Source organism: Anser anser (assembly GCF_964211835.1).
Source record: "Anser anser genome assembly, chromosome: 1".
In the NCBI taxonomy this organism is placed as follows: Eukaryota; Metazoa; Chordata; class Aves; order Anseriformes; family Anatidae; genus Anser; species Anser anser.
Genome location: NC_139720.1, coordinates 122649718 through 122674302, shown reverse-complemented (window position 1 = coordinate 122674302; position 24585 = coordinate 122649718). Strand labels below are relative to the sequence as shown.

At 37.6% G+C, this 24585-nt stretch overlaps 1 protein-coding gene and 1 long non-coding RNA gene across 34 annotated transcripts in view; one reads left to right on the top strand and one right to left on the bottom strand.

The window, feature by feature from the left end:
- Positions 1–24585, bottom strand: part of DMD (dystrophin) — a 1241706-nt gene that overhangs the window by 749703 nt on the left and 467418 nt on the right. For all 24 annotated transcript variants that reach the window (XM_083850706.1, XM_083850697.1, XM_083850709.1 and 21 more), the window contains 5 exons: positions 23524–23674; positions 20630–20749; positions 9719–9820; positions 9507–9614; positions 2770–2949 (listed from right to left, as the gene is read on the bottom strand). In XM_083850706.1, coding sequence (XP_083706832.1) covers positions 2770–2949; positions 9507–9614; positions 9719–9820; positions 20630–20749; positions 23524–23674 — 661 coding nt within the window. The remainder of the gene's footprint in view (positions 1–2769; positions 2950–9506; positions 9615–9718; positions 9821–20629; positions 20750–23523; positions 23675–24585) is intronic.
- The window catches only part of LOC310905167, an 80831-nt gene that overhangs the window by 3900 nt on the left and 52346 nt on the right, over positions 1–24585 (top strand). For 9 of the 10 annotated variants that reach the window (XR_014588814.1, XR_014588815.1, XR_014588816.1 and 6 more), the window contains exon 2: positions 4691–4880. This is a non-coding gene — a long non-coding RNA (uncharacterized lncRNA). Of the gene's footprint in view, positions 1–4690; positions 4881–6504; positions 9404–24585 lie in introns of those variants that run through there. The other variant, XR_014588823.1, reaches the window with a different exon arrangement.

Here is a 24585-nt window from a genome sequence, read left to right as displayed (position 1 = left end):
AAATATGTAAATAAGCTCTGTAATGAATAAACCACACTAGCATTATCTGTCCTGCCTAGATAGAAATACATGACAATAAGCACACCATCAATAATTCATAGTGCTAGGGTAAATGTGAGGACATACTTAAACTGTGTAACAGTGCTTTAGGAAGTGATCCTTTAGTTAGCACTGAATATGCAATGTCTCCAGAATTTGAAGCAATAAGCCCACATCACTGTACCGATTCTGTGCCAAGAAAAGTAGCTTCTCGGAGGAGGAAAAGATTATCAACTGAAGTGAGGTGTTATGATAAAGCATTTACACTGTTTTGGAAATCCAAAGCATCTCCCACCTGTGCTGCCCTGTGATCTCTGGATGTACAACCTTGGGATTGCTCACTTCACAAGGAGGCTATCTTTTCTGTAATCTAAGTTCTATTTAAGTTCCATTTTGAAAATGGAACTCAACTGCTTTTAGAACTGATCACCAATCTAAACCCTTGAATACTTTGGACTGGTTTCAAAATATTTTTTTTTTTTTTCCCCAACACATCATGACTGCAGGTTTTAGCGATTTTAGTGATATAAAATACCAGTAGTCTTGAGTTCTGAACCCTACTGTCTGTTCAGGAGAATCTCGACTGTTAATTGAAATGTGTTTTTTAACCTAATAACACAAATATGCCGAAACAAATGAAGCTATGCATGCTTTAGGGAGTGCAGACAAGTATAGAAAAGAAGGGCTTGCACCAACTTCTAATTAATCTTTCAAATTGACTTCAAAAATTTGCCATGGAAAGGGTGGGAACTTTACACATAACATGGATGCAGGTTTGAAATACTTGTCTTACCAATAGGACAAATATTTTAAGACAGCTATGCTACTAATATGGTTTAGAAAAAGAAACCAAGCAACAAAATATGAATGAAAATGTTATGTAACTTTTGTATCCAGAATATTGATTCTCACTGAATAGTTTATAGGACATGCACAGTTTATAATAAATTAGGCAGCCTTTATATGATTCTTTTTTTTTTTTGTATACATGGCATTTGTATTATGTAGCTTCTACTCTTCTCAGTTTAGTAGGTGATTTATTTCAGCATACTCAGTTTATCTTATGAAAGTTTAACATTCCTCTCGTTCCTGTTGTTAAAGTAAATGAGAAAAGTTATAACACTTATTTGTTAAAATCAGAGATGTTAAGGTGTCAATTACTAGTGATATTTAACAAATATATGAAAGTAACAGAACATAATGAAGCCTGAATATGTGTTGTTTTTAAAAGGAGCTATTGAGTTCCTTTGTAAGAACATATTTATGTTCTTAAAGAGTACATACTGTGTAGGCTATAATGAATATAGTTCTACAATGCTTGCTTCTTTTGTAGGACACAACAGTAGTAGGAATACATAAGCCTATGACCTGGCATAATAATTTCTTGAAATCACATGACCCTAGCAGTCCCAAATTAATTTTCTTCTGCTTAGAAGCAACAGGTTTCATACCGCAAATATACACGAATTAAATCAATTTTTCAACTGTTACAAATACTATATAGCACAAACTGATTTTGACTTCTGTTATTAAGTAAAATTGCATCCCTTCTCAATTTTCTTCTCTCTCTTCTGTTGTCCCAAACTGATTTTTCCAACTTCAGCTAAACAAGGAACTACACCACAGACCAAACTAGAAGATTAATGTATATGGGTTGGAGTCAGTATTAAGGGGTACTTAGATCACTACAAAAAGTATAGCAGTTTCATTTAATTGACTTTCTCCAGTTGTGTCCAGAGTAAGTTTTTAGAAGCATAAGCATATGTCAGCAAAAGCATGCATCATGATAGAGGGGACTGAATTAAACTGACTAGAAATGCAACAAACACTGTAGGAACAGGACAGAGGTGCATGCAGTAGCATTCTTTATGTTATTATGAGAAAACACTTTAATGTCCATTTCCATTTCCCTAGTCGTATAATGCTACTACAAAAAATAACTCAATATTAATAATATAAGTAAAGGAATGGGGAAAAAAAAAAAAAAGTGAGCTGATTTGGGTTTAAATCCAACAAGAAAGAGATGCTGACAAATGGCCGGGAAAAACAGACGGATACATTTTTGGGTATTACACCAGAGCACTGATTTTTGTTACCAAGTTTAAAAAAACGTGAAACTTTAAACCTCAGTTTATATTTTAATATTATGGTAAACAGAAAGGAGCAGGACAGAATAATAATGGCTGATTTTTGTTTTTGTTTTTAACTTGGCATTTGGGCCAAAAGTATTGCTTGGTTTATTTTTCCAAGAAGCTTCTTTGGTTGTGGCCTCTCTTTTTAATCTTTATATCAGCAAAACATAAGCAGAAATAAACCAGTAATTGAGTAAGTGCTCACTGTTGAAAATAAATAAATATAACTGCTGATTAACCAGCAAAAAGTTTTTACACCAATTTCAGGCTAAGTGCTATTCCACAGAGACAGACATAAAACAGTTCACTTGAAGTGACCAAATATTATAGATTAAAAATGTGCTAAATGGAATGAATATATAAAATATTCTAACAATCTGAGAATGTAATCAACATTGTAAAAAGAGACAAAAAAAAAAGATAAATAATATTGTGGAAAGTTATATTACAGTTGTATTATGCTGTCCAAAAAATAAATTATTTCTTAACAAATCATGCAGGAAAAATATTTAAAACCATATAACAGTACCAACACTACTTCAAGCATTAGTCTGGCAAAGGATTTTATTGTCAACTGATGAAATGATTTTTTACAAACCTGCTTAGAATTGCTTTCCAACTTCTGCACAAGGCTATCCCAACGCTGGGCAAAATTTTCAAGACGGCTTTCCAGCTTCTGAGCTACTGCTTTATTTTTCACAGCTACAAGGAGGTCTTGGCTGAGTGAGTTTAGCTTACTCATCATTTGCCTTTTCATTTCCAGATCTCCTTTTAGGATCTGTTAAGCAAAGCAACAGCAGGAAGACAAGTAATTCAAATGGGGAAAAAAAATCCTTAGAGGAAAAATCCTAAAAAGAGCATCACAGAATCATAGAATATCCTGAGCTGGATGGGACCCACAAGGATCATCGAGTCCAAATCCCGGCTCCACAAAAATCACCACACAAAATTCAGACCGTATGTCTGTGACCATTGTCCAGATGCTTCTTGAACTCCAGCAGGCTCGGTGCCATGACCACTGCCCTGAGGAGCCCGTCCCAGTGCCCGACCACCCTCTCAGTGAAGAGCTTTTCCCTACCACCTAGCCTGACCCTCCCCTGTCCCAGCCCCATGCCGTTCCCTCGGGTCCTGTCGCTGTCCCCAGAGAGCAGAGCTCAGCGCCTGCCCCTCCGCTCCCCTCGTGAGGGAGCTGCAGGCCGCCATGAGGCCTCCCCTCAGCCTGCTCTGCTCTGGGCTGAACAAACCAAGGGACCCCAGCTGCTCCTCATACACATTCTCCTCTAGACCTTTCACCATCTTTGCAGCCCTCCTTTGGATGCTCTCTAATAGTTTTTATGTCCTTCTTATATTGTGGCGCCCCAGACTGCACACAGTACTCAAGGTGAGGCCGCACCAGTGCAGACCAGAGCAGGACAATCCCTTTCCCTCAACCAGCTAGCAATGCCATGCCCGAGGCACCCTAGGGTATGGTTGGCCCTCCTGGCTGCCAGGGAACACTGCTGGCTTATGTTCAGCTTGCTGCCAACCATAACAACTGGATCCCTTTCCATGGGGCTGCTGGGCTGCTCTCCAGCCTCTTATCCCCCAGTCTCTACAAATGTCCAGGGTTGCCTCTTCTCAGGTGCAGAATCTGGCAATTGCTCGTGTATGCCTTTTTTTTTTTTTTTTTTTAATTGCCCAGCCCTGTAGTCTGTCAAGAACTTTCTGCAAGGCCCCTTCACCCTCAAGGGAGTCAACAGCTCCTCCTAATTTAGTGTCATGGGCAAACTTAGTATGCATTTGAGTCCTGCATCCAGATCATTTATAAAAGCATTGAAGAGAACTGGCCCCAAAATGGAGGCCTGGAGAACCCCACTGGTGACCGGCCGCCAGCCTGATGTATCTCCATTTACTTTAACCCTCAACCCATCAGTCAACGTTCACCCATTGTGTTATGTATCTGTCTGGCTATATGCTGGACATTTTGTTCAGAAGGACACTGTGAGAAACAGTATCTAAAGCTTTGTTGAAATCTGAAAAGATTACATCTACTGGCTTCCCTTGGTAAAGAATTGAAAATGGTCAAGAATATTTCATACAAACTCCTATACTTCTGAGGTGCTGTTACTATAAAAACTGCTGGTAAAGCTGACATAGTGGAATGGACAGATTGCACTTCACAAAGCAATATAACATGACAGGTGGAGCAACTCCAGACATCAAAGCATGCCTCAGGTGGTGGTATAAATCAAAAAAACTAATAGCTGTGTGGCTTTATAACCTTAAAGCTGCACTAATGTTAACAACTATATCAACATTTCAAACAATGTTTCTTCAAACATTTGTTGTGCTTTGCCATATACTGCATATTAAAACTGGGAAAAAAAAAAAAAAGGTTTCGAGAAAACTAATTTTTAACCCCAAAACAGGGTTTTAAAAAAAAAAGAAAAGAAGAAACAAACAACAACACAAAAGAACATCAAAATAAGTAACTTAGATTTGACAGTATTGAAGAACCATATATTCCTCATCTTTCTCAGATCTCAGCAGGTCCTCGTTATACAGCAGTCATCTCCCAAGGAATCCAGAAGGCTGGGGAGTCTTGGGAGCTCTCCTGAGTGTGCAAAGAACACGGCAACACAACTGGGAGTCTGGAAACCCCAGTGTGCAACCTCTGCCCCCTGGGCGTCACCATACAGCTTGACGGCATAGATGCTAATGGAAAACAAGGTATCTACAGTCTTCTTTACATCTCTACTGCAGTAAACTACAAAGGGAGCCAGAAACTCCTGGGATCTTTACATACAAACCTCTCTGTAAAGTAGGCTGTTCAAAGATCCAAGAGACATCCACAGCATCAGCTGCCACCTGGTTTTTTTTCATTTTAATTTTCTTAACTGTACAGGTGTACCTCATTCAGTTTTGTACATTAATTATTAATTCTCTGCATACTTATGGGTACTAACCAGGGCCAAATTATGAACTCTTTATGCAGCTGAGGGTTGCAATGTAAACCTCAAGTCTACACATTTCAAAAGGGGTAATTATACAATTATTATAGATAGATTATAGATAGAAGTAACCATACATATACTTTTCTGCAGCCATATGCTCCAAAACTATAATATAAAACACATCTAAGTAAATAAAAATTTGAAGCCTTTGTAAACATTATTATGCCATTTATGTGTGATTTGAAATATCGTAACCACTGATGTTAGGTACCATGAATACCAAAATTAAGTTGACATCTCCCTAAGAAATAGCTACTACCACAATTCATATTTAACAATCTGTTTACACAGTAGCAGATCTAACACAGGGAGCAGACTAGGTGTAAAATAAATTACCAGCTTAAATTTTGCAAGGATTACTATATTTTACCTTTCCCTGGGGCCTAAACTGTCAGAAAAAGCTTGTTTGAAAGCTCCATACCATCAAAACCATCAGAAGTTGTACTCAGTGAAACATCATTAAAAAATTCTGTCTTTCGATGTTTTATTTCCGACCTCTGTTGATGTCAACAGCTATGGAAAATGAGTTCAGCATCAAGCCAAGATACATAGAGTACAACCAATAAATGAAACAATACAAAAGGAAGGATGCTAAAACTTTCTGTCAAAGCTACTGCTCACAACTACCTAATGCTCTTTTGTGATAGTAACTGTTAAACTGAAAAAACATACTGGAGGATTCTGTTTTCACATTTCCTTACTGAAAACGTGCTGGTGTTCTACAGTAACCAATACATGCTCTAGTTTTGATTTTTTTTTTCCAGTACAAAGATAGACTTCAAGCTAATATCAAAATATGTAATTTAGCTATATGCAAGAAAATAAACAGGACTGTTTGCTGCAAGAAAATAAACAGGACTGTTTGCTTTATGAAATTAATTATCAAATAACTCAGTCATAACTTCTATCAAGTGCATACTGTAAACTCCAATATTTGAACATTATAAAGCAGTTTCCTTATTTGTGGTTAATGTGCTTTCACCAGTTGTTTTTTTTTTTTGTTTTGTTTTGTTTCCAAGTTTTTACTTTAGTTATTACTGTTTTGCTTTTACTTAAACCTCACAAAAACATTCTTTGCTCATTGAAATATTATAGCAAGCAACATCTGCTGTAAATTAATTGGTTGGCTGCTGATTTATTCGAGTAAGAATCAGCGTTAATACAGTATCTTATTTATTTCTTCTAATAAGTAAAGAAATTTGCATTAAGTGAAGCAAGTGAAAATTTAACTATATGCTAATCAATTGAATTTATTAATTGAATTAACTTTTTTATACCTTTGCAGTAGTTCTCAGCATTTTATATTAAAAAAGAGTAATACCATCCCCTTCATTTTACAGGCTGCAAAACTTAAGCGCAGAACATGGAAACAGCCTATCAAGCCCATGCCATAACTGCCAATGAAATTTCACTTCATTCTGCACACTTGTGTTATGCCTTCTCCGTACATAATATCCTCCAATTTATTTCATGCTCTATGTCACCCTTTGTCTTGTGTAAGAATTCAAAGATAATAATAACACAGTTATTCTAGGGAAATATTTTTAGAACTGGAGCAACAAACCTTCAAGATCAGAAACAAATGACCACAAGTCAGTGTTAATACATGAGCAAATACAAAATATATAAATAGCATATATAAATATATATATTATATATAATTTTAATATAAAATATATAAATTCTGAATGAATCCTCTTGCACAAGACATTTGATATTAAGAAATACTTTTTTTTTTTAAAATAATAAAATTTACCTGAACAAAAATTCTTACAAACAGATATTGTGGGTACTATATATAAATTAAGAAGAAATCTAATTGACTTTATACCAATTAAAAAGAAAAAAAAAAGCTAGAACTGGATGAATTGGTAATTGATCAAAAATAAATTTCACCGATTCATTTCAGCTGGTAAAAATTAACAATGAAAACTCAACTGCTAAAGCCAAGCAAAAAGGAGAGAGAGCATCATAATATTTGGGACCTCCTGAATCTTTTTTTTTTTAGATGGATTTCAAGTTCCCACTGTCCAGAGTGTATCCTAATTTCCATATATTAGAGCATTCTGACACCAAATTGAAAATCAAAGTTTAATTTACATAGTTTTAGTACAAACGTGTTTTAATTTGCCTCTATTTTCCAGTTTGGCAGAATGACATCTGAGAAAGAATCTGCAGAGAACTAGTATTTGTTAATAACGGTGAGCCTGCAGTCAATTTTTGGCAAACATGTTTGTTTATACCAAGTGAAATGATCAGAATTTGGGCTGCCAAAATCTCCCAGCACTTGTAAAAAAGGAATCCACATGTAGAGAATCCCAATCCTTCTGTTTAGGATTCGGATTATCAGACCAGGTAGTTCATGTAAAATAGGACAAATAGGCTGGAAGCTCTTCTGCCATATCATGATATCAAAACTAAAAATCTTAAGATATGATGTTCATTCCTACTGAACTTGTTTGAAAGCAAACAAACAAACACTGCAGTTTGTTACCATACTGTTAACAGTATAAGCATTTTTATGTTTGTAAAGAATGTATGTGAATTCTGATTATTACAACCCTAGAAAAGGCTGGCCTAATTATAATGGCAGTTTTTCATGACAGCTGCTTCATTACACCCAAACATCACTATGTCCAAAATAACATAAACAAAAAGACAAGTATGACTTGCACATCAGTGTCAGCATATAATGATCCCACTTTCCCCTATTTCTAAAAGCCAGTCCAAGAGTTGAAAAATGTATTTCCTGAGAAGAATTTTCATGTGGGTAATGCATTAATACAAATTCCGTGTGATTCAGAGAAGACTAAAATATTAAACCGTCTTCCACAGAACTCTTGACAATTCAATATTGTGTGAAGGTAGAAATATGTCACTGGAATTTGGAGAAGACTGCTACTGAGTCTAAAACCTGATAGGTCCAGTCTGATAAAATAATCACTTTCGTTATTATCATGTTGAAACATTTAGTTCCATGGCAATGCTTTTGTTACAGTAACAATTAACAACACAATTAGCGTTGTAAGTGTATGTCTTTATTTCATTAACCATATCTATGAAAATACCATTAAAGGCAAGTATTTCCTTCTTGGCATCATATTTCCAAGCAATTCTAGAAGGTATCCAAACTGGTCTTATCTGTAACACTTTCAAACCATTAATAGCTTTCTACTTCACTATTTCTGATAAATGTTTCAACCTCCACTTCCAATCTCCTCCATCATCTTGCGAAAACCCAGAAATGCTAAATTATTGAATAAATCTCAGTTTCTTGCTATACATTCCTTTTCATGAAGGGACTCTAGAGCATTGTGGGTTGCCTCTAATTCATTACTCATTAATAAAAGGATTGAAATCAATGTCAAGATTGCTTACAGGTTAGATTACTAGAATTTGCAAGAAGCATATACACAGAGACAACTGACTACATAAATAATTCCTTTCCTTTACATGGAAGTTGACTTAATCCTAAAATAATCTTAAACCACAGTCCAAAGTCTTGAAATAATGCCTAGGAGTCTTTTTTTTTTTTTTTTTCTCCTATTGACAAAATAAATAACAATATCTGTTTAAACAGAAGAATGAAGTTCCTAAGTTCAAAAAGAAAATGAAGTTCCTAGTTACAGTACTAATTTACCCACTTTAACAAAAGCATGGACATGAATGTTTCCTTTCCTCTAAATGCATAAGCAGTCATTCTTTTGTATAAGATAATGCCTAACACACCATTTTATTTTCAAAGCTCCTAATGTTATAGAACCAAGTCCAGTTTGTGCCAAATTTTGCATTTTTAGAGGTAAGGCATCTTTTTAAGCCGGTGAGAAGTACATTCCGTCCATAAAGACGATGAATTGTAGAGTATTTTCTGAAGAATAAGACAGAAGATAAGTTGAAAAGGGTGTATTTCGTGTATGCATGTGGATTCCCAAAACACAGTTGAGGTAAAGTTGTAAAGTAATATTAATATTAAAAGTTAAAGCTTTTGTGTCTTTAGCTTTTTCAAGTTTAAGGAATGTATAATGGATTTTGCTGTATGATAATTACTTACATTAATATGTCTTTGTGCATATATATAATCACATGTTTAAGACACAATGCTACTGCAGTTCACTAACTTTTGACAGAAGAGACAACCAAGAAACATATCTGTTAACAAGTTAACTTACTAGCAAGATCATGGGCCAACCAATTCCACGCACTATTCCATAACATTCATTCCCAGAAATATGAACCAACTATTCTATTAAACTGTATTGTCTGAGGGTAGGATAAAATCACATGCACTCATATTAATGAATGGGAAAGCTGAGCATAATATAGGACAATAAAAAATACATACAGCTAGTTTGCGTAGACTGGTCAGCATTTCATTTTGATCTTTAAAGCCAGTTGTATGAATTTTGCTCAGAGCATCCTCTTTCTCAGTAAGCCACGCATCAAAAAGGCACTGAAAGAAGATTGAAGAGAACAGCATGAAAAGGCTTCATTCAGGCCATTCCTAGTGCAATTTTTGGAAGGACGTTCCAATTTATAACTGCTAACACTACTCACCTGCTCTTCTGCAAAGTGCTGCCATTTTCTAAGAATATCTTGCAGAAGGACCCATCGCTCTTCTGTCCATCTGCAGATGGCTGCCCACCTGTTTCCAAAGTGCTAGAAGGAAAGAAAAACACAAAAAGTATTTGATTACATTTCTTAAAACAATGCAATCTGATCTTCCTATAGACATATATGTTTGTGAAAACACTTTCATAACTCACTTTTTGCAATCTTAAGTCCTTAAAATATGTTGCATGTTACACTGAAATAGATGTTACCACTTACTGAAATAAGACTCAAATAGAGAGAATAGGCAAAGTGATATAGCCAGAAAGAGGGAGATAATTTTAACAGTAATCTAAAGACACATTTTTCTGTTAAGTCTTTGGCACTGTGCTGTCAAAAAAACTAAAAATAAATAAATAAATCCATAACTTTATGAATCCCAAAGCACAACTACTTGAAATGTAATTACAGGGGCCCAAACAATTAATTGTAACAATAAAATATCTGTTTTTTAAGTTGTTCTGTCAATGCAGTTGATCTAAGTTCTTTTTTTTCCTTTACAATATTGCTGTAAGAGAAAAAAACCTTTAAGGTAGCAGTAGCACAAACCCCAGTGAGGTTTCTTGTATATTTCTAGCATATGCTACTATATAGCTGTGCAAAATGCTATGTTGTTCTTTCCCTCATTTTAACTGAAAGTGAGCATTATCACTTTACTTAATTTTCCTGTCAACCTTGAGTGAAAAATGCCTGAGACAAGATAGGACTTACTAGAGCTGTGATGGTGCAACATGCTGTAAAACTTTTATTGTAACAAATTACAATGATTTAATTACCCTTGAACACCATATGCAAATTATTTAACTCCTCCCAAATACGAAACCTTATAAAATCTGAAGGATACTCTATACTACTGTGTTCTTATTTTCCATCAACTTCAATTGCATATGTATTGACAAAAGGATTTTTTTTCCTTTTTCCTATTTATTCATATTTCATATTTTTGTATTTATTTTTCATGGGGCTATAATTTAACTTTAGCAGAATTTAGTATTCAAAATGTGAATTCTTAAAACCAGGGTATTTAAATATTATATCTAACTGAAATGCATGTAAAAGATCCAAACGTACTTTCTATCCGGATTGAAAATTTTATTTTGCACTTCCTAGGAAATGAAAGGTAAAATTTTAGGTTGCTGTTTGAATTTGTGGCTTTAACAATTTTATATCAAAGTAAAAAGTAAGCAGATTCCATATTTTTCTTTTACTGAAGGCTCACACCATAATAAATCTTGCAGACTGAACAGGCAGTTGTCATGACATTCAGTCATATCATTAATGGTGAAACACTTTTGCCTTCAGCTTAGTAGGAAACACTGCAACATTTTATTCATTCATTTTACCTCTCATCATTAAATAAATTTGTAAATTGCATTATAATTGTTGCAGAAAATAATTGATGACCAGCCAATAAAAATATCATTATCTATTTATTTATTTATTAAATGCCCTTTGTAGGAAACTCATGACTTTAAGATAGTATTTTTTGGCCTCACAGGCTAAATACTATGTGTACTGTAATGCATAGTCAATAACGCCTTTTCTGCATAAATTATATTTTGACTAATTTTACTGATCTGAAAAACTAAAAATCTTATGTAGCAACATGATAAATTATGTTTACTGTCATTTGTCCTGAATCTGATTACATTTCCACTCTAGCTCTAGAGAATTTCAACCCTTTTTTCCAAGGCCAGACGGTAACCTAGCATATCTGCAAATATGCAGCACTAATACAGTTTTTTACATTCAAATACAGTTTTTTTTTTTTCCGTTTTTTTTTTCTTCCCCTTGGAATCTTTGCTTGCTGATTACTAGTTCAGAAATCATGAACATATCATTCCTTATAGTTCAGATGGTTCTTCTCTGAAACTCTTTCCTAACAATTCCCAAAATTCAGGGTAATTATTACTAGTCAACTACTAAAAAACATTGTAATGATTCAATAAGTCAAAAGAAGGGGCTTCTTGTCATTACATAACAATGTCCAAGACTAAATACTTCATTTTCCGTATGTCCTTTTTTCTCCACTAGCAGAGGAGAAAATTCTGTTTGTAAAATTCTATATATACAGATAGTGAGGTGAACCACATTTGGTTGTTTTGGTGCCTAAAGGTCTGAGTAACAACAAAGTTTATGGATGCTAATTACATACTGTATTTTTAAAATACACTTAACAGATTTTACTAAAAGATACATAAATAATCCCAAAGTCGAGAAGCAAAAGTTTTGGGACATTAACCTCTGATGTAAATCAATGTTTTAGTAAAGTCTTTTCATGACCAGACATCTCTTCACTGGTAAAAGAGATCTAGATCAGAATAAATTACTCTGCACAAAATTAAGTGATAATTCAAAAAAAAAAAATCAGGTAGATACAAACTCTGATGCAAGCCAAATGCAATCGTGTGGGAACTGTGTATGAGCTGAATAGTGACTACTGAATCAGATGGTGCTCAATTTTGCATCTTTTTTCACATCAAATAGTACTTGATGCTGTAAGTAGCCTGTGTGATATCTGGAAACTCAGGCTGCACCACGGTTTTTGCTCCCAACACCCAGGAAAACATAACTCCAGAGAACTTGGCTGAGTCCAGAGTAAAATGTAAAATGTCTTCTTGCGCCTTTGAAATGCCTATTTTTATGACCCTAACTGGAATTTTCAGAGAAATTTGCATGCAAAAGAAACTTTTCTTGTATTGAGAGGACTCTGAAGGAATGTTCTTTATGACTACAAAGGGCAGAAGATAAAACAGTCCCAGTCTGCAAAAAAAAGGTCAAAGTAAGCAAGTACATGAACAGGATAAAATGAAAAAAAACCAATGCAACTCTTGGGAACACTGGAGTGAATGTATAAAAAAAGTGAAATAATAAGCCTGAAGTCTGCAACTAATAGAAGAGGGTTTTTTTTGTTTTTTTTTTTTTTTTTTTTTGGTAAGATGCTTTTTTAAATAAAGTAATGCTATCCACTCCATAAAGTAATGAGAAATAATTGATTTTTTTCATATATATATATATATGCAAAATCAAATTTAAAAACAAGTGTTTAGCACATTCACTGAATTTCCCCTGTGCAAAATTTGATGTATTTCTACAAGAACTAGCTATACTTCACCATCAACGAAAGGACAGTACCCTGAATAATATGAATATACACTAGACTGTGTAAATTACACTCTCGGTTCCTTTCCTTCAGCAGCCATCAAGCAGTATTTGATACATCTAATGCAGATCTCATTCCAGCACGGATCCCTGAAGCTTGGGGAGGACTCAAATTTGAATCAGCCTACCAGAGTCCTTAAGGGACCAACTGTCTTCTGGGTATAATTAGAGTAAAAATTCCCTACCTTCAGGGCTTCTTAATGTCGTTCAATCATTTCTCTTGGCTGAAGGCAATTTCCCCACACTTACTGAGAAATAAGTCAGACTATAGCAACTGATTCGCTAGCACAGTCCTCTGATTTTGCAGCATGAAATACAGATTTGAGCCTAACTCTACATCTGTCTTTTTGGTAGATCTTTGGACTGCACCTATCGCGGTCTTGGAGTTACACGTCTAAATAGCTAGTTCTCGACAGCAGTATAAACCCACAGAGTCTCACAAAATGTCTCACTGATATGTCAAGTAAAAGTAGATGTAATATTCACACTCACCCATGCTAGCTGCAGTCTCTCAGACTACCTTGTGGCAGCAGCTGTAAAAAGTCGTCTTTTTTTTTTTTTCCCCCTCAAAAAATGTTAGCATATGAATATGAATAATTTATTGCAGGCAATGCTTTTGGCTTCTACACCATTAACTGCCTCTCAAATAGGACTCGGACATACATATATATATATAGATATACATATATATATGCATGTAAGCATACATATATGTATTTTATATATATATATATATTTGTATATACATATACATATTTCAGGAATCACCATCTCAAACCTTTTCAAACAGAAAGACTACTGAATTACAGCCGCTTGGATAATGCAGTCTCAACTATTACATGGCAGTAACATTTCACTTTCTTCAAGATCTGATCCTGACCAGCATCACTCAGGCAGCCTTATTAAGTCTTTCGTCTGACAGCACACACTCTTGTTTTGTTCTGCTTTTAAAAGTCAGACTGACAGATACATAATCAAGCTTTGAACTTTGCTCCACTGTGCTTTTGTCAAATGCTTTAATGGGTGGGCCTGTGAAGTCTCTCCTGTGCTTATATATTCAGTTTGCGAGTGACACGTGAATAGAAAAAAAAATCCAAATGATGTTCTCATACACTCAGGAAAGGCGATATAACATTTTGCTAGGACAGTGGGTGAACTGTCGTAACTCCTAGGCATAAAGGCATGAAATTTTGCAGACACCCCTAAAACCCTAAGCCCCATGACCTTTTATCTGTATTTTGTTTTTACTGATACTTGGAATACTGCTACATATTCTGTGACTTTCTGAGCAATGGGATTATTGAATTTTTCTTTCAGACTCTTCTTTAAGAGAGTACGATTGAAGGAGGGAGCTGTACAGCAGCAGGACTCTTCCACACCAGCCTGCACACTGCTCAGAGCATGCCTGTGCTGCAAATACAGTGCCTCAGGAATTCCCTTGCTGGCATCATTCCAGGAATATACCTGGAATGACAGTGACAATACAAATATAACTCCTCAGTGACAGTAACAATTGGGCTTCCTTTATCTGAATAACAGCCACCTTCTCCACTGGTACAGTTAAAAAGAGACATATTTCCATTGTGCTCCATTTACATACATTATTCGTTATGCTTCTTTAATGGGGTAAACACAACACAGTAATGTGTGAGTTCTATTTACTGAAACTGCTAATAAGCTTTTTATTCTGTAGGCTTATATAGGTTCTCATAAAATAAACAGAAGACCAAATTAAAAACATTAAGAGCCCTCAATCATTTTTACTCATGCTTACACTGACAACCTCAGTGAGTTTCCTGTATGGTTCTTGCTGTACTTGAGTACTTGAGTTTTGTTGCACATGCCTTTTCTGTAGGACTTTGGATTCTATGTCACACTTATAAGACTAGAATATCTGCTTTCCATCACTCCATCTTTTAAACTAGCTGGCTTTCTCCACATACCTAGTTTAAAGATAATCAACTCTGCCTGTTGTGGGGAGGGGTGGGGGTAGTAGAGAGTGCTGCTGTGACCCTATATTTTACTGAAGAACGTTCATTCTCCAAAATATGAGATTAGATTAAATGTCCAATAATCCACGGTCCTCTATATTTTTTCCCCACACTGTTCAAAGATCTCAGTTGTATATCTTCTGATTTATGAAGTATATTAAATATAGAATGTCTTTAATGTTTATCACTTTTTTTTTTTCGGTCATACTTTACCATAGCCCTCTTTGCAAGAACCTGCATTTTGCAAACATAGAATAGTATCCCAGTTAAACCTTTTCCCATCTATTTTTTAATTTTACTCTTCCATTCGAGCTGTTTTCTTAGTTTAGCTAAGCTTATGGAACCGTGAATTTGCAAGGGATATGCTTTATTCCAATGAAGAAAATGCAAGCAATTGGCAAGAAATTCTGAGATAAAGACTGTCTTGAGCTGGTATACCATGATTCTGACACTGAAGATAAATTTAAAAAGAAGTAATAATTGATAGTTAAGTGTAGGCTACATTGTTTCTTTCCCAGGGTTGTGTTCCCTGATGTCTGAGCAATTTGTAGTGTCAGTGTCCAGCATCTTAGTCAAATGTGTACTACCTACACTAAATCCCAGACTAATTACAGATTTATTGGGATCGGTACCCAAATTGGCTAGATTCAAGACAGCATACGCATCTGTCTGTGCTGTGGACATAACTTCCAGATGAATGTATTGAGAGTTTCTCTGGAGAAATCTTGGCCTTTAATGATTGAAAAAGAAAGAAACAAAGAAACAAACAAACAAACAAAAAAAAACAGAATTTTTTTATTTCCTTGAGCAGTGAAACAAAGTGAATGAAACTACTTTCTCCTTTATAAAAGAGAGAACTGGAAGGAACTTTGGTTCTAATACCAATGTACTTCTTGAGCAGTGGTCTGGACATCTGACCACCAACTCAGGAATATCTTTCTTCCTGATTCCAGTCAATGTCCCAATACCAAGCATCCATCTAAGTTCACTCAGAACTTACAGTAAAACCAACACTTTTTTTTTTTTTTTTTAATATATATATCACAGTATCACAGATTTCTAGGTTGGAAGAGACCTCAAGATCATCGAGTCCAACCTCCGACCTAACACTAAGTACTCCACTAAACCATATCGCTAAGCTCTACATCTAAACATCTTTTAAAGACCTCCAGGGATGGTGACTCCACCACCTCCCTGGGCAGCCCGTTCCAATGCTTAATAACCCTTTTGGTAAAGAAGTACTTCCTAACATCCAACCTAAAACTCCCCTGTCGCAACTTTCGCCCATTCCCCCTCGTCCTGTCACCAGGCATGTAGGAGAACAGACCAACCCCCACCTCTTTACAGCCTCCTTTAAGGTAACTGTAGAGAGCGATAAGGTCGCCCCTGAGCCTCCTCTTCTCCAGGCTGAACAAGCCCAGCTCCCTCAGCCGCTCCTCGTAAGACTTGTTCTCCAGACCCCTCACCAGCTTGGTCGCCCTTCTCTGGACTCGCTCGAGCACGTCCATGTCCTTTCTGTAGCGAGGGGCCCAAAACTGAACACAGTACTCGAGGTGCGGCCTCACCAGAGCCGAGTACAGGGGCACAATCACTTCCCTAGACCTGCTGGCCACACTGCTTCTTATGCAGGCCAGGATGCTGTTGGCCTTCTTGGCCACCTGGGCACACTGCTGGCTCATATTCAGCCGACTATCAACCAATACTCCCAGGTCCCTCTCGGCCAGGCAGCTTTCCAGCCACTCATCTCCCAGCCTGTAGCTCTGCTTGGGGTTGTTGCGCCCCAGGTGCAGGACCCGGCACTTGGCCTTGTTGAACTTCATACAGTTGACCTCAGCCCATCGCTCCAGCCTATCCAGATCCTCCTGCAGAGCCTTCCTGCCCTCGAGCAGATTGACACACGCACTTAGCTTGGTGTCATCTGCAAACTTACTGAGGGTGCACTGGACGCCCTCATCCAGATCATCGATAAAGATATTAAAGAGGACCGGCCCCAGTACCGAGCCCTGGGGGACACCACTAGTGACCGGCCTCCAACCAGATTTGACTCCATTCACCACAACTCTCTGAGCCCGGCTATCCAGCCAGTTTCTAACCCAGCGAAGCGTACGCCAGTCCAAGCCCCGAGCAGCCAGTTTCTTGAGGAGAATGTTGTGGGGAACTGTGTCAAAAGCCTTACTGAGGTCAAGGTAAACCACATCCACAGCCTTTCCCTCATCCACCAAGCGCGTCACTTGGTCATAGAAGGAGATCAGGTTCGTCAAGCAGGACCTGCCTTTCATAAACCCATGCTGACTGGGCCTGCAAGTGCCGCGTGATGACCCTCAAGATAATCTGCTCCATGAGCTTTCCTGGCACTGAGGTCAAACTGACAGGCCTATAGTTCCCCGGGTCTGCCCTCCGGCCCTTCTTATAGATGGGCGTCACATTGGCTAGCCGCCAGTCAACTGGGACCTCCCCCGATAGCCAGGACTGCCGATAAATGATGGTAAGCGGCTCGGCCAGCTCCTCCGCCAGTTCTTTCAGTACCCTCGGGTGCATCCCATCCGGCCCCATCGACTTGCGCACATCCAAGCTCCGTAGCAGGTCGCCAACCATTTCCTCATGGAGAGCGAAGGCCACGTCCTGCTCCCCGTCCCCTTCCACCAGCTCAAGGCACTGGGTATCCAGAGAACAACCGGTATCGCCGCTAAAGACTGAGGCAAAGGCGGCATTAAGCACCTCAGCCTTTTCCTCATCCTTAGTAACTAGGTTTCCCTTCGCATCCAGTAAAGGATGGAGATTCTCCTTAGTCCTCCGTTTCGCGCTGATATATTTGTAAAAGGATTTTTTGTTGTCTTTAACGGCAGTAGCCAGGTTGAGCTCCAGATGAGCTTTGGCCTTTCTAATTTTCTCCCTGCACAGCCTCGCTACATCCTTGTAGTCCTCCTCAGTGGCCCGCCCTTTTTTCCAAAGATTATAAACCCTCTTTTTTCTGCTAAGCACAAGCCGCAACTCTCTGTTGAGCCAGGCCGGTCTTCTTCCATGCCGGCTCGTCTTTGGACACGTGGGGACGGACCGCTCCTGTGCCATCACGATTTCCTTCTTGAGGAGCGCCCAGCCTTCCTGGACTCCTCTGCCCTTCAGAACCGCCTCCCAAGGGACTCGGCCAACCAGCGTCCTGAGCAGCTCAAAGTCAGCCCTCCGGAAGTCCAATACAGCAGTTTTACTGGTCCCCTTCCTGGCCTCGCCAAGAATAGAGAACTCTACCATTTCGTGGTCACTCTGCCCAAGACAGCTCCCGACCACCACATCTCCCACCAGTCCTTCTCTGTTTGTGAAGAGAAGGTCTAGCGGGGCACCACCCCTGGTAGGTTCGCTGACCAGCTGCGTCAGGAAGCTATCTCCCACGCTCTCCAGAAACCTCCTAGACTGCTTTCTCTGTGCCGTGTTGTGTTTCCAGGATATGTCCGGGAAGTTGAAGTCCCCCACGAGGACAAGCGCCGATGATTTTGCAACTTCTGTCAGTTGCCTATAAAACTCCTCATCCGTCTCCTCATCCTGGTTCGGCGGTCTATAACAGACCCCGACCAGGAAGTTAGCCTTGCCGGCCTTCCCACGGATCCTAACCCACAGGGATTCAACCTTATCATTCCCAGCCTGGAGTTCCACAACATCAACATCAAAAGATTCTCTAATGTAGAGAGCCACGCCACCACCCCCTCTGTGCTGCCTGTCCCTCCTGAAGAGCCGATAGCCAGGCATTGCAGCACTCCAGTCGTGGGAGCGGTCCCACCACGTCTCCGTGATGGCAACCAAGTCGTAGCCTGCCTGCTGCACAATGGCTTCCAGCTCCTCCTGTTTGTTACCCATGCTGCGTGCATTAGTGTAGATGCACTTCAGCTGGGCCATCGCCTTCTTCCCCGGCCTAGCCATTGTTTCCCCCGGCACAGCTCCAACAAGCCTTGTTTGAGCCCCGTCCCCGTTCTTACCTAGTTTAAAGCGCTCTCTATGAGTCCCGCCAGCTCCTGGCCTAGGATCCGTTTTCCCCTTGGAGATAGGGACCCGTCTGGGGCCATCAGGCCGGGTGCCGAGTAAAGCTCCCCATGGTGAAAAAACCCAAAATTTCTGTGCTGGCACCAGCCTCTGAGCCACCTATTAACCACGCGAGCTTTCCATGTCCTCTCCGTGCCTCTCCCTTCCCCTGTAGGGATGGACGAAAACACCACCTGCACTCCCGCTCCCTCCACCAATCGTCCCAGCCCCCTATAGTCCTGTTTGATAGCCTTGAGGCTTCTCTTTTCAACATCATCGCTGCCAGCCTGGACTATCAAAAGTGGGTAATAGTCAGAGGGGCGAACCAGGTTTGGAAGCTTCCTGGTAATGTCTCTGACCCTGGCCCCAGGGAGGCAGCAGACTTCCCTATGTGTGGGGTCGGGCCGACAAATAGGGCCCTCCGTTCCCCTGAGGAGGGAGTCACCCACAACAATCACCCTTCTTTCTTTCTTGGTGGAGGCAGTCCTGAGGCGTGGAGTCAACTTCCTCACCTCAGGCATCCTCCTGGGTAGGCTTCCTACCTCATCCTCCCCCGAATATATATATATTTTTTTGAGAATGAAATGCTAAACTTTCTTAAAATAAAGTTTGACAATTTTTAGATCATCTAGGTTGCTAGTTTAATCATAAATATGTCTCTGATGCATCATTTGAGGAGATACTCAAATAATTGTTTTTATAAAATGGAATATACAGAAGTTATTGTCTGTTGTTTAGACTGTGAATCGAAAGGCAATGGAGAACAGGTCTGAAACAAATTGAAAGGATGTTGCTGCTAGCTTCTCCCAATGCTGGTACACTAGGAAGCCTTGTCATAATAATCCTAAATGATAAAACATTAATAAAACAAGTGTACAGAAGAGGATATACTCTAGAAAAGGAGAAATGAATCTAAGGACAGACTGAGATAATTCCCTTTATTTCCTACAAAATGTGTTCAAGTGAAACTATTGGGAAAGAAACTATACCTTTCCCCCCTAAAATTTTCTTTTTTTAAACCAACGTGTTCTTAATATTTTTGATAACCATTATTTGTCTAGATGATCTTTCACATGGTTGGTTTTGCTTATTTTTGCTTAGTGCACATAGTTGGTTTTGCTTATTTTTTAACAGGTCCTCTTTCAATTTGATGGGGCCAGCATTAGCATTAAAAACAAAACAAAAAAACAACAACAAAACCTAATTGGATATCATTTAATATGAATGTGCCTTTAAGCACCTAACAGTGGATAATGACACATAATGCACTGCAACACCAAAATATACCACATGCACAAGTTTCCCATCAGAACAAAAATATTTCAGTAAACTCACAATCCACTTAATTATGTAGATTCCTGCATGCTATGTCCTTCTCCTTAACTATAGCAGAGAATCACATTCCTTCTGTCAGTAGTAATGAAATACAGCTGAGAAACGAAAGACGAACACTTGTACTTGGTCTTGAGTATAAATAAATCAGGTTAATACTGAAGGCACCAGAAAAGTTGCTCTAAGATCTTTGTAAAATAACACACCTGTATGTACCCATCTATACAAAAGTAGTAGTCAGAAATATCTCCTGAGATACACCAATGTATGTTACAAATAGTTCTTATTCAATCTTACTTCACTTAAAGCCTCTGAAAGCTCTTTCTCTGAGACAGAAGTTCAGTTCTCTCAGTTCAGTTACCTGAAGCTGCTCTTCCAGCGCAGCAGTAGCTTTGTCTCCACTGTTTTCATCCACCACCACAACCATATGGGTTAGAGAGTTCACCTTTACTTGTTCCTGTTCCAAATCATCTTGAAATGCCTATAATTAAAACATAAATGTTGGAAAATATATTCCCAACTAAGAAAGCGCTGTGTATTTGGAGTTTCCCTAACTAATGTGAATAACTAACCAACTGCAAGAACCCTGTAATCCTATTGCTCTCAATACTAAGTATATTTACATGCATTTTGTTACAATAGTGTGCACATGCTAACAAAAGCATATTTTGTAGACTTCTATTCCTTTCATGAAAATAGCTTACTATTACTCACTCGCAAGGCATAACTCTTACAGTATTTTAGACTGAAAATTTAGCATGAGAAAATATTTGTTGAGTTGATGTAGTTGATGATTTATAGATATCATTACAGCATCTATACATAACAATAGCTCACACATTTTAAATAAACAGTGGATTAGATTGTGTACTTCATTAGCATATTAAAATATTTTTAAATTTCAAAAGTTTTAAAGTTATGCATTTTTTACATTAAACAATCACATATGATCTTTGGCTGGGCACTCCCACAAACAACATTAATAACATAGGATGAAACTATGTTGATGGTTCAAGATTAGGAAATACATGCCACACCCTTATTGCAGAAACCAGGACAAAAATTGAGAGAGGCACTTGATGACTTATGAACATGAGAAAAAAAAGGTTTCTTGCCCGTTGAATTTTGGTATTCAGCCTGCTACAGGCTGTTATAAAATTCAGGCCTGGTTTTTTTTTTTTTTTCCTTACTGAGAAATAATAAACTGCTAAAAGTGAAGAAAAATCTATAACATTTGAACAAACTGGTATTTGAATAATTCCTAACTTTCTCAAATCTCTACAACTCTTGACACTTCTCTGACCCTCCCAAATTTCCCACACTTCATGCAATATACATCTAATCAATTGTTCCCTCCCTCCTCACAGTTCATATAGAAGGGCAGTGTGGAGGTCTCATACATCTTCACTCTCTTCAGAAGACAGTCTACCGTATTGTCACTAAACATTTAACCTATATATACATATATAGGTTATAAATATATAAATATATATAAAGAGTAAAGGGGAAAAGAAGAAAGGATTTAAGGTACTGGAACCTCTTAGTGGGTTTTAGTGTCTCCTCTTTATTTTCCTTTTTCTTTTTCCTTCCCTAACTTTCTGTGCAAGATGGAGAGTCCACCTTTCTGCTTGTTAACAAAAATAAAGCCAGTCAAGCTTCTGTCACTAAATAGGGAACTGAACAACCAGATTTATCTGCTTGGTCTCTCTGCTGAAATGCAACAAGAGGACAAGTGACAAAGATGGGAAAAACAGGAGCTAAAGAAGCATTGGTACTGAAACTTCAAGTCACAGAGAAGGCAATATTCAATTTCTTTTCATTTTTATCTATCTCAAGCTTTATCTTAATGTACTAAGAACAAATTGTAAATGTTAAACTCCTAATAGTTATCCCACTGTATTAAATTACTGGGTTCTGTATTTTGTTTCTTAAAGAAAACTTGAAATACACCCTCATCCCACTCACCCAAAAACCAGGTATCCAGGATCACATCCTACCTGACACACTTTTCAGGTATTTATAACTAGCTACCAACCAACAGAAGAATGTGGATAAACAAAGTCCTGGACCATGCCACCAACACCTGAGTAGAGTGCTCCAGTGATTAATACATATGTAGTATGATAGTCACAGTCTGAAAAATAACATGGTTAACTGTATATGCCTAGTCACAGTGGAAACCTTAACTGTATTACAAACTATGTTAAATTTTACCCTATCAATTTCCTGCTGCTTTTTCAAGTAGAAGAATTCACTTATGTATGAAGTGATGCCCCAGCTGGAGATTAGATTAGGTATTTTAAACCTTTTAGGTAAAACACTTTAGTTTTATTTGAGGATAAAGCAATAATAATAAAAAAACAAAAATCCCACACATACAAAAAAAAAGCCATATGATAACGTGGCTTAACACAACAACAAAGGAATTCACAGACTTTTGATGTTAAGGCATACATTCATTATCCTAAGACATTTCAGAGTTTTAATTCCTTCATGGGCACGGCGTGAGCTGATTTATTCATAAGAATCCTTTTTTCCGACTTTCATGCCACTTGCTTCAGAGAGCTAAACTATAAGCAGTTATCAAGGACTGTGAAGTGCACCAAATTATTAAAACAATCCTTAAAATTCAGACTTCTTAACTTTATCATGACAGTTCTTGATCAAGGAATAGGGGGTAGAGCACTCATGGATCCCTAGGTTCAGGTTACAACCAGGGAGAAAGTGACTTATTTCCTGATCAGTATCTGAAATATGGCAAAACCAGGATGGAAAGTGATGCAAAAATGCAAAAAAATCATTGCAAATGCAAGGAGTAGAGGTGTGAGTTTAACACATACTGTGAAAGACGTGAGAAGTCAGCAAACCAATGAAATTAGAAAGTTTAGTCATTTTCTAATCCCCAGATTCAATTTGCCCTGAGCTAAAGGGCTGTTCTTTATAATTAAAGCATCTATTTTTACCATGCAATTCACTGGAGACAATCATTTGTATAAAGGAACTTGTTTAAACAGGAATTCATTGAAGGCAGTCTTAAGACTAGAGCATGCCCTATGCAGACCATTTGAATCCAAATTTGTAAAAATTTCTCCTCAGCTTGTAGAGAGCGGAAATTTCAGGGACTTAAAATGTAAGATGTATATACATGTTGATGCGTGGGGAAAGCAACGAAAACTCATAAAACTCCACAATTGCTCTAATTCCTGTGTGTCTATCAGATTGCAAATTCTGCAGTACATGAATTCCATAGCATACCTTATGCTCTTCTACTTGACGTTTTAAGTCCTCTAGATCCGGACCTAAGGGCTCTGAATCTATTTTCTTTGTCCTTTCCTCTGTTTTTGTTAGCCAGTCAGCTAATTGGGCTAGTTGCTGATTCTGCAGATCCATTAGGATTTTATGTAAACTGTAAAACAAAGAAATAAACATTTCAAATTATACATGAAAAAAAAAAAGAAAAAAAAAAAGAAGAAATGTCTGCCCTGTATACTATTAATTATCCATGTTAATTCCCTAAGTCCAAAAGTAGAATACAGACTGCAAACTATACAACAGCTTTGCAAGGTTTACTCTTATTCTTTCTATCAGGAAACTTAACTTTCATGTAGAGAGTTGCTTAACTTTCTGGAGAGCTGGGCCTTTTAAAATGTATTTAAAAAAATAAATAATAATAATAAAATGTTTTTTAAAAAAGTTACGTAACTGCTCAGCACAGGTTTTGATTTCAGTCTTAAACCCTATTCTTTCCAAAATGAAACCAAACCAACCAAACAAAAAACCTTTTTTGGGCATTTTCATTGTTAAACTGATTTTCGTGAGGTTAGATGTCAAGCCAGAGTAAAAAATATTTTCAAACAGCCATGTGAAGATTTGTTGAAACAGTCTTGAATTAGGCAATAGTTTAGATGAAATAGTCTAGAATTAGGATTATTTTTTGTTAATTATTATATTATTTATTAGAACCTGAATACTGGATGGAATTTATAGTTTGTTAAATTTTTGTTCTCCAGTTGCATTTCTATTAAAGCTGTTTGAAAATTCAAGATTCCTGCTATCTGGTTTCTTGTATTGACTATTACAAGCATTTAAAAGCCCTCAGACATATGTACTTAAAAAGTTCCTTGAAATTAAGGCTATTATACAGAACAGATTATTAAACTATTCAGTTATTCAGCACAGAATACTCTCAAAAATTAAAAAAGGAAATACTTCAGTTTTGCCTAAACAAAGTATTTTGATAACTCCAAATCGACGTATCCAGAAATCCATTACAAATCCTTCACATTTCATACTTACCATCCTCAGAAATCCTCCAAT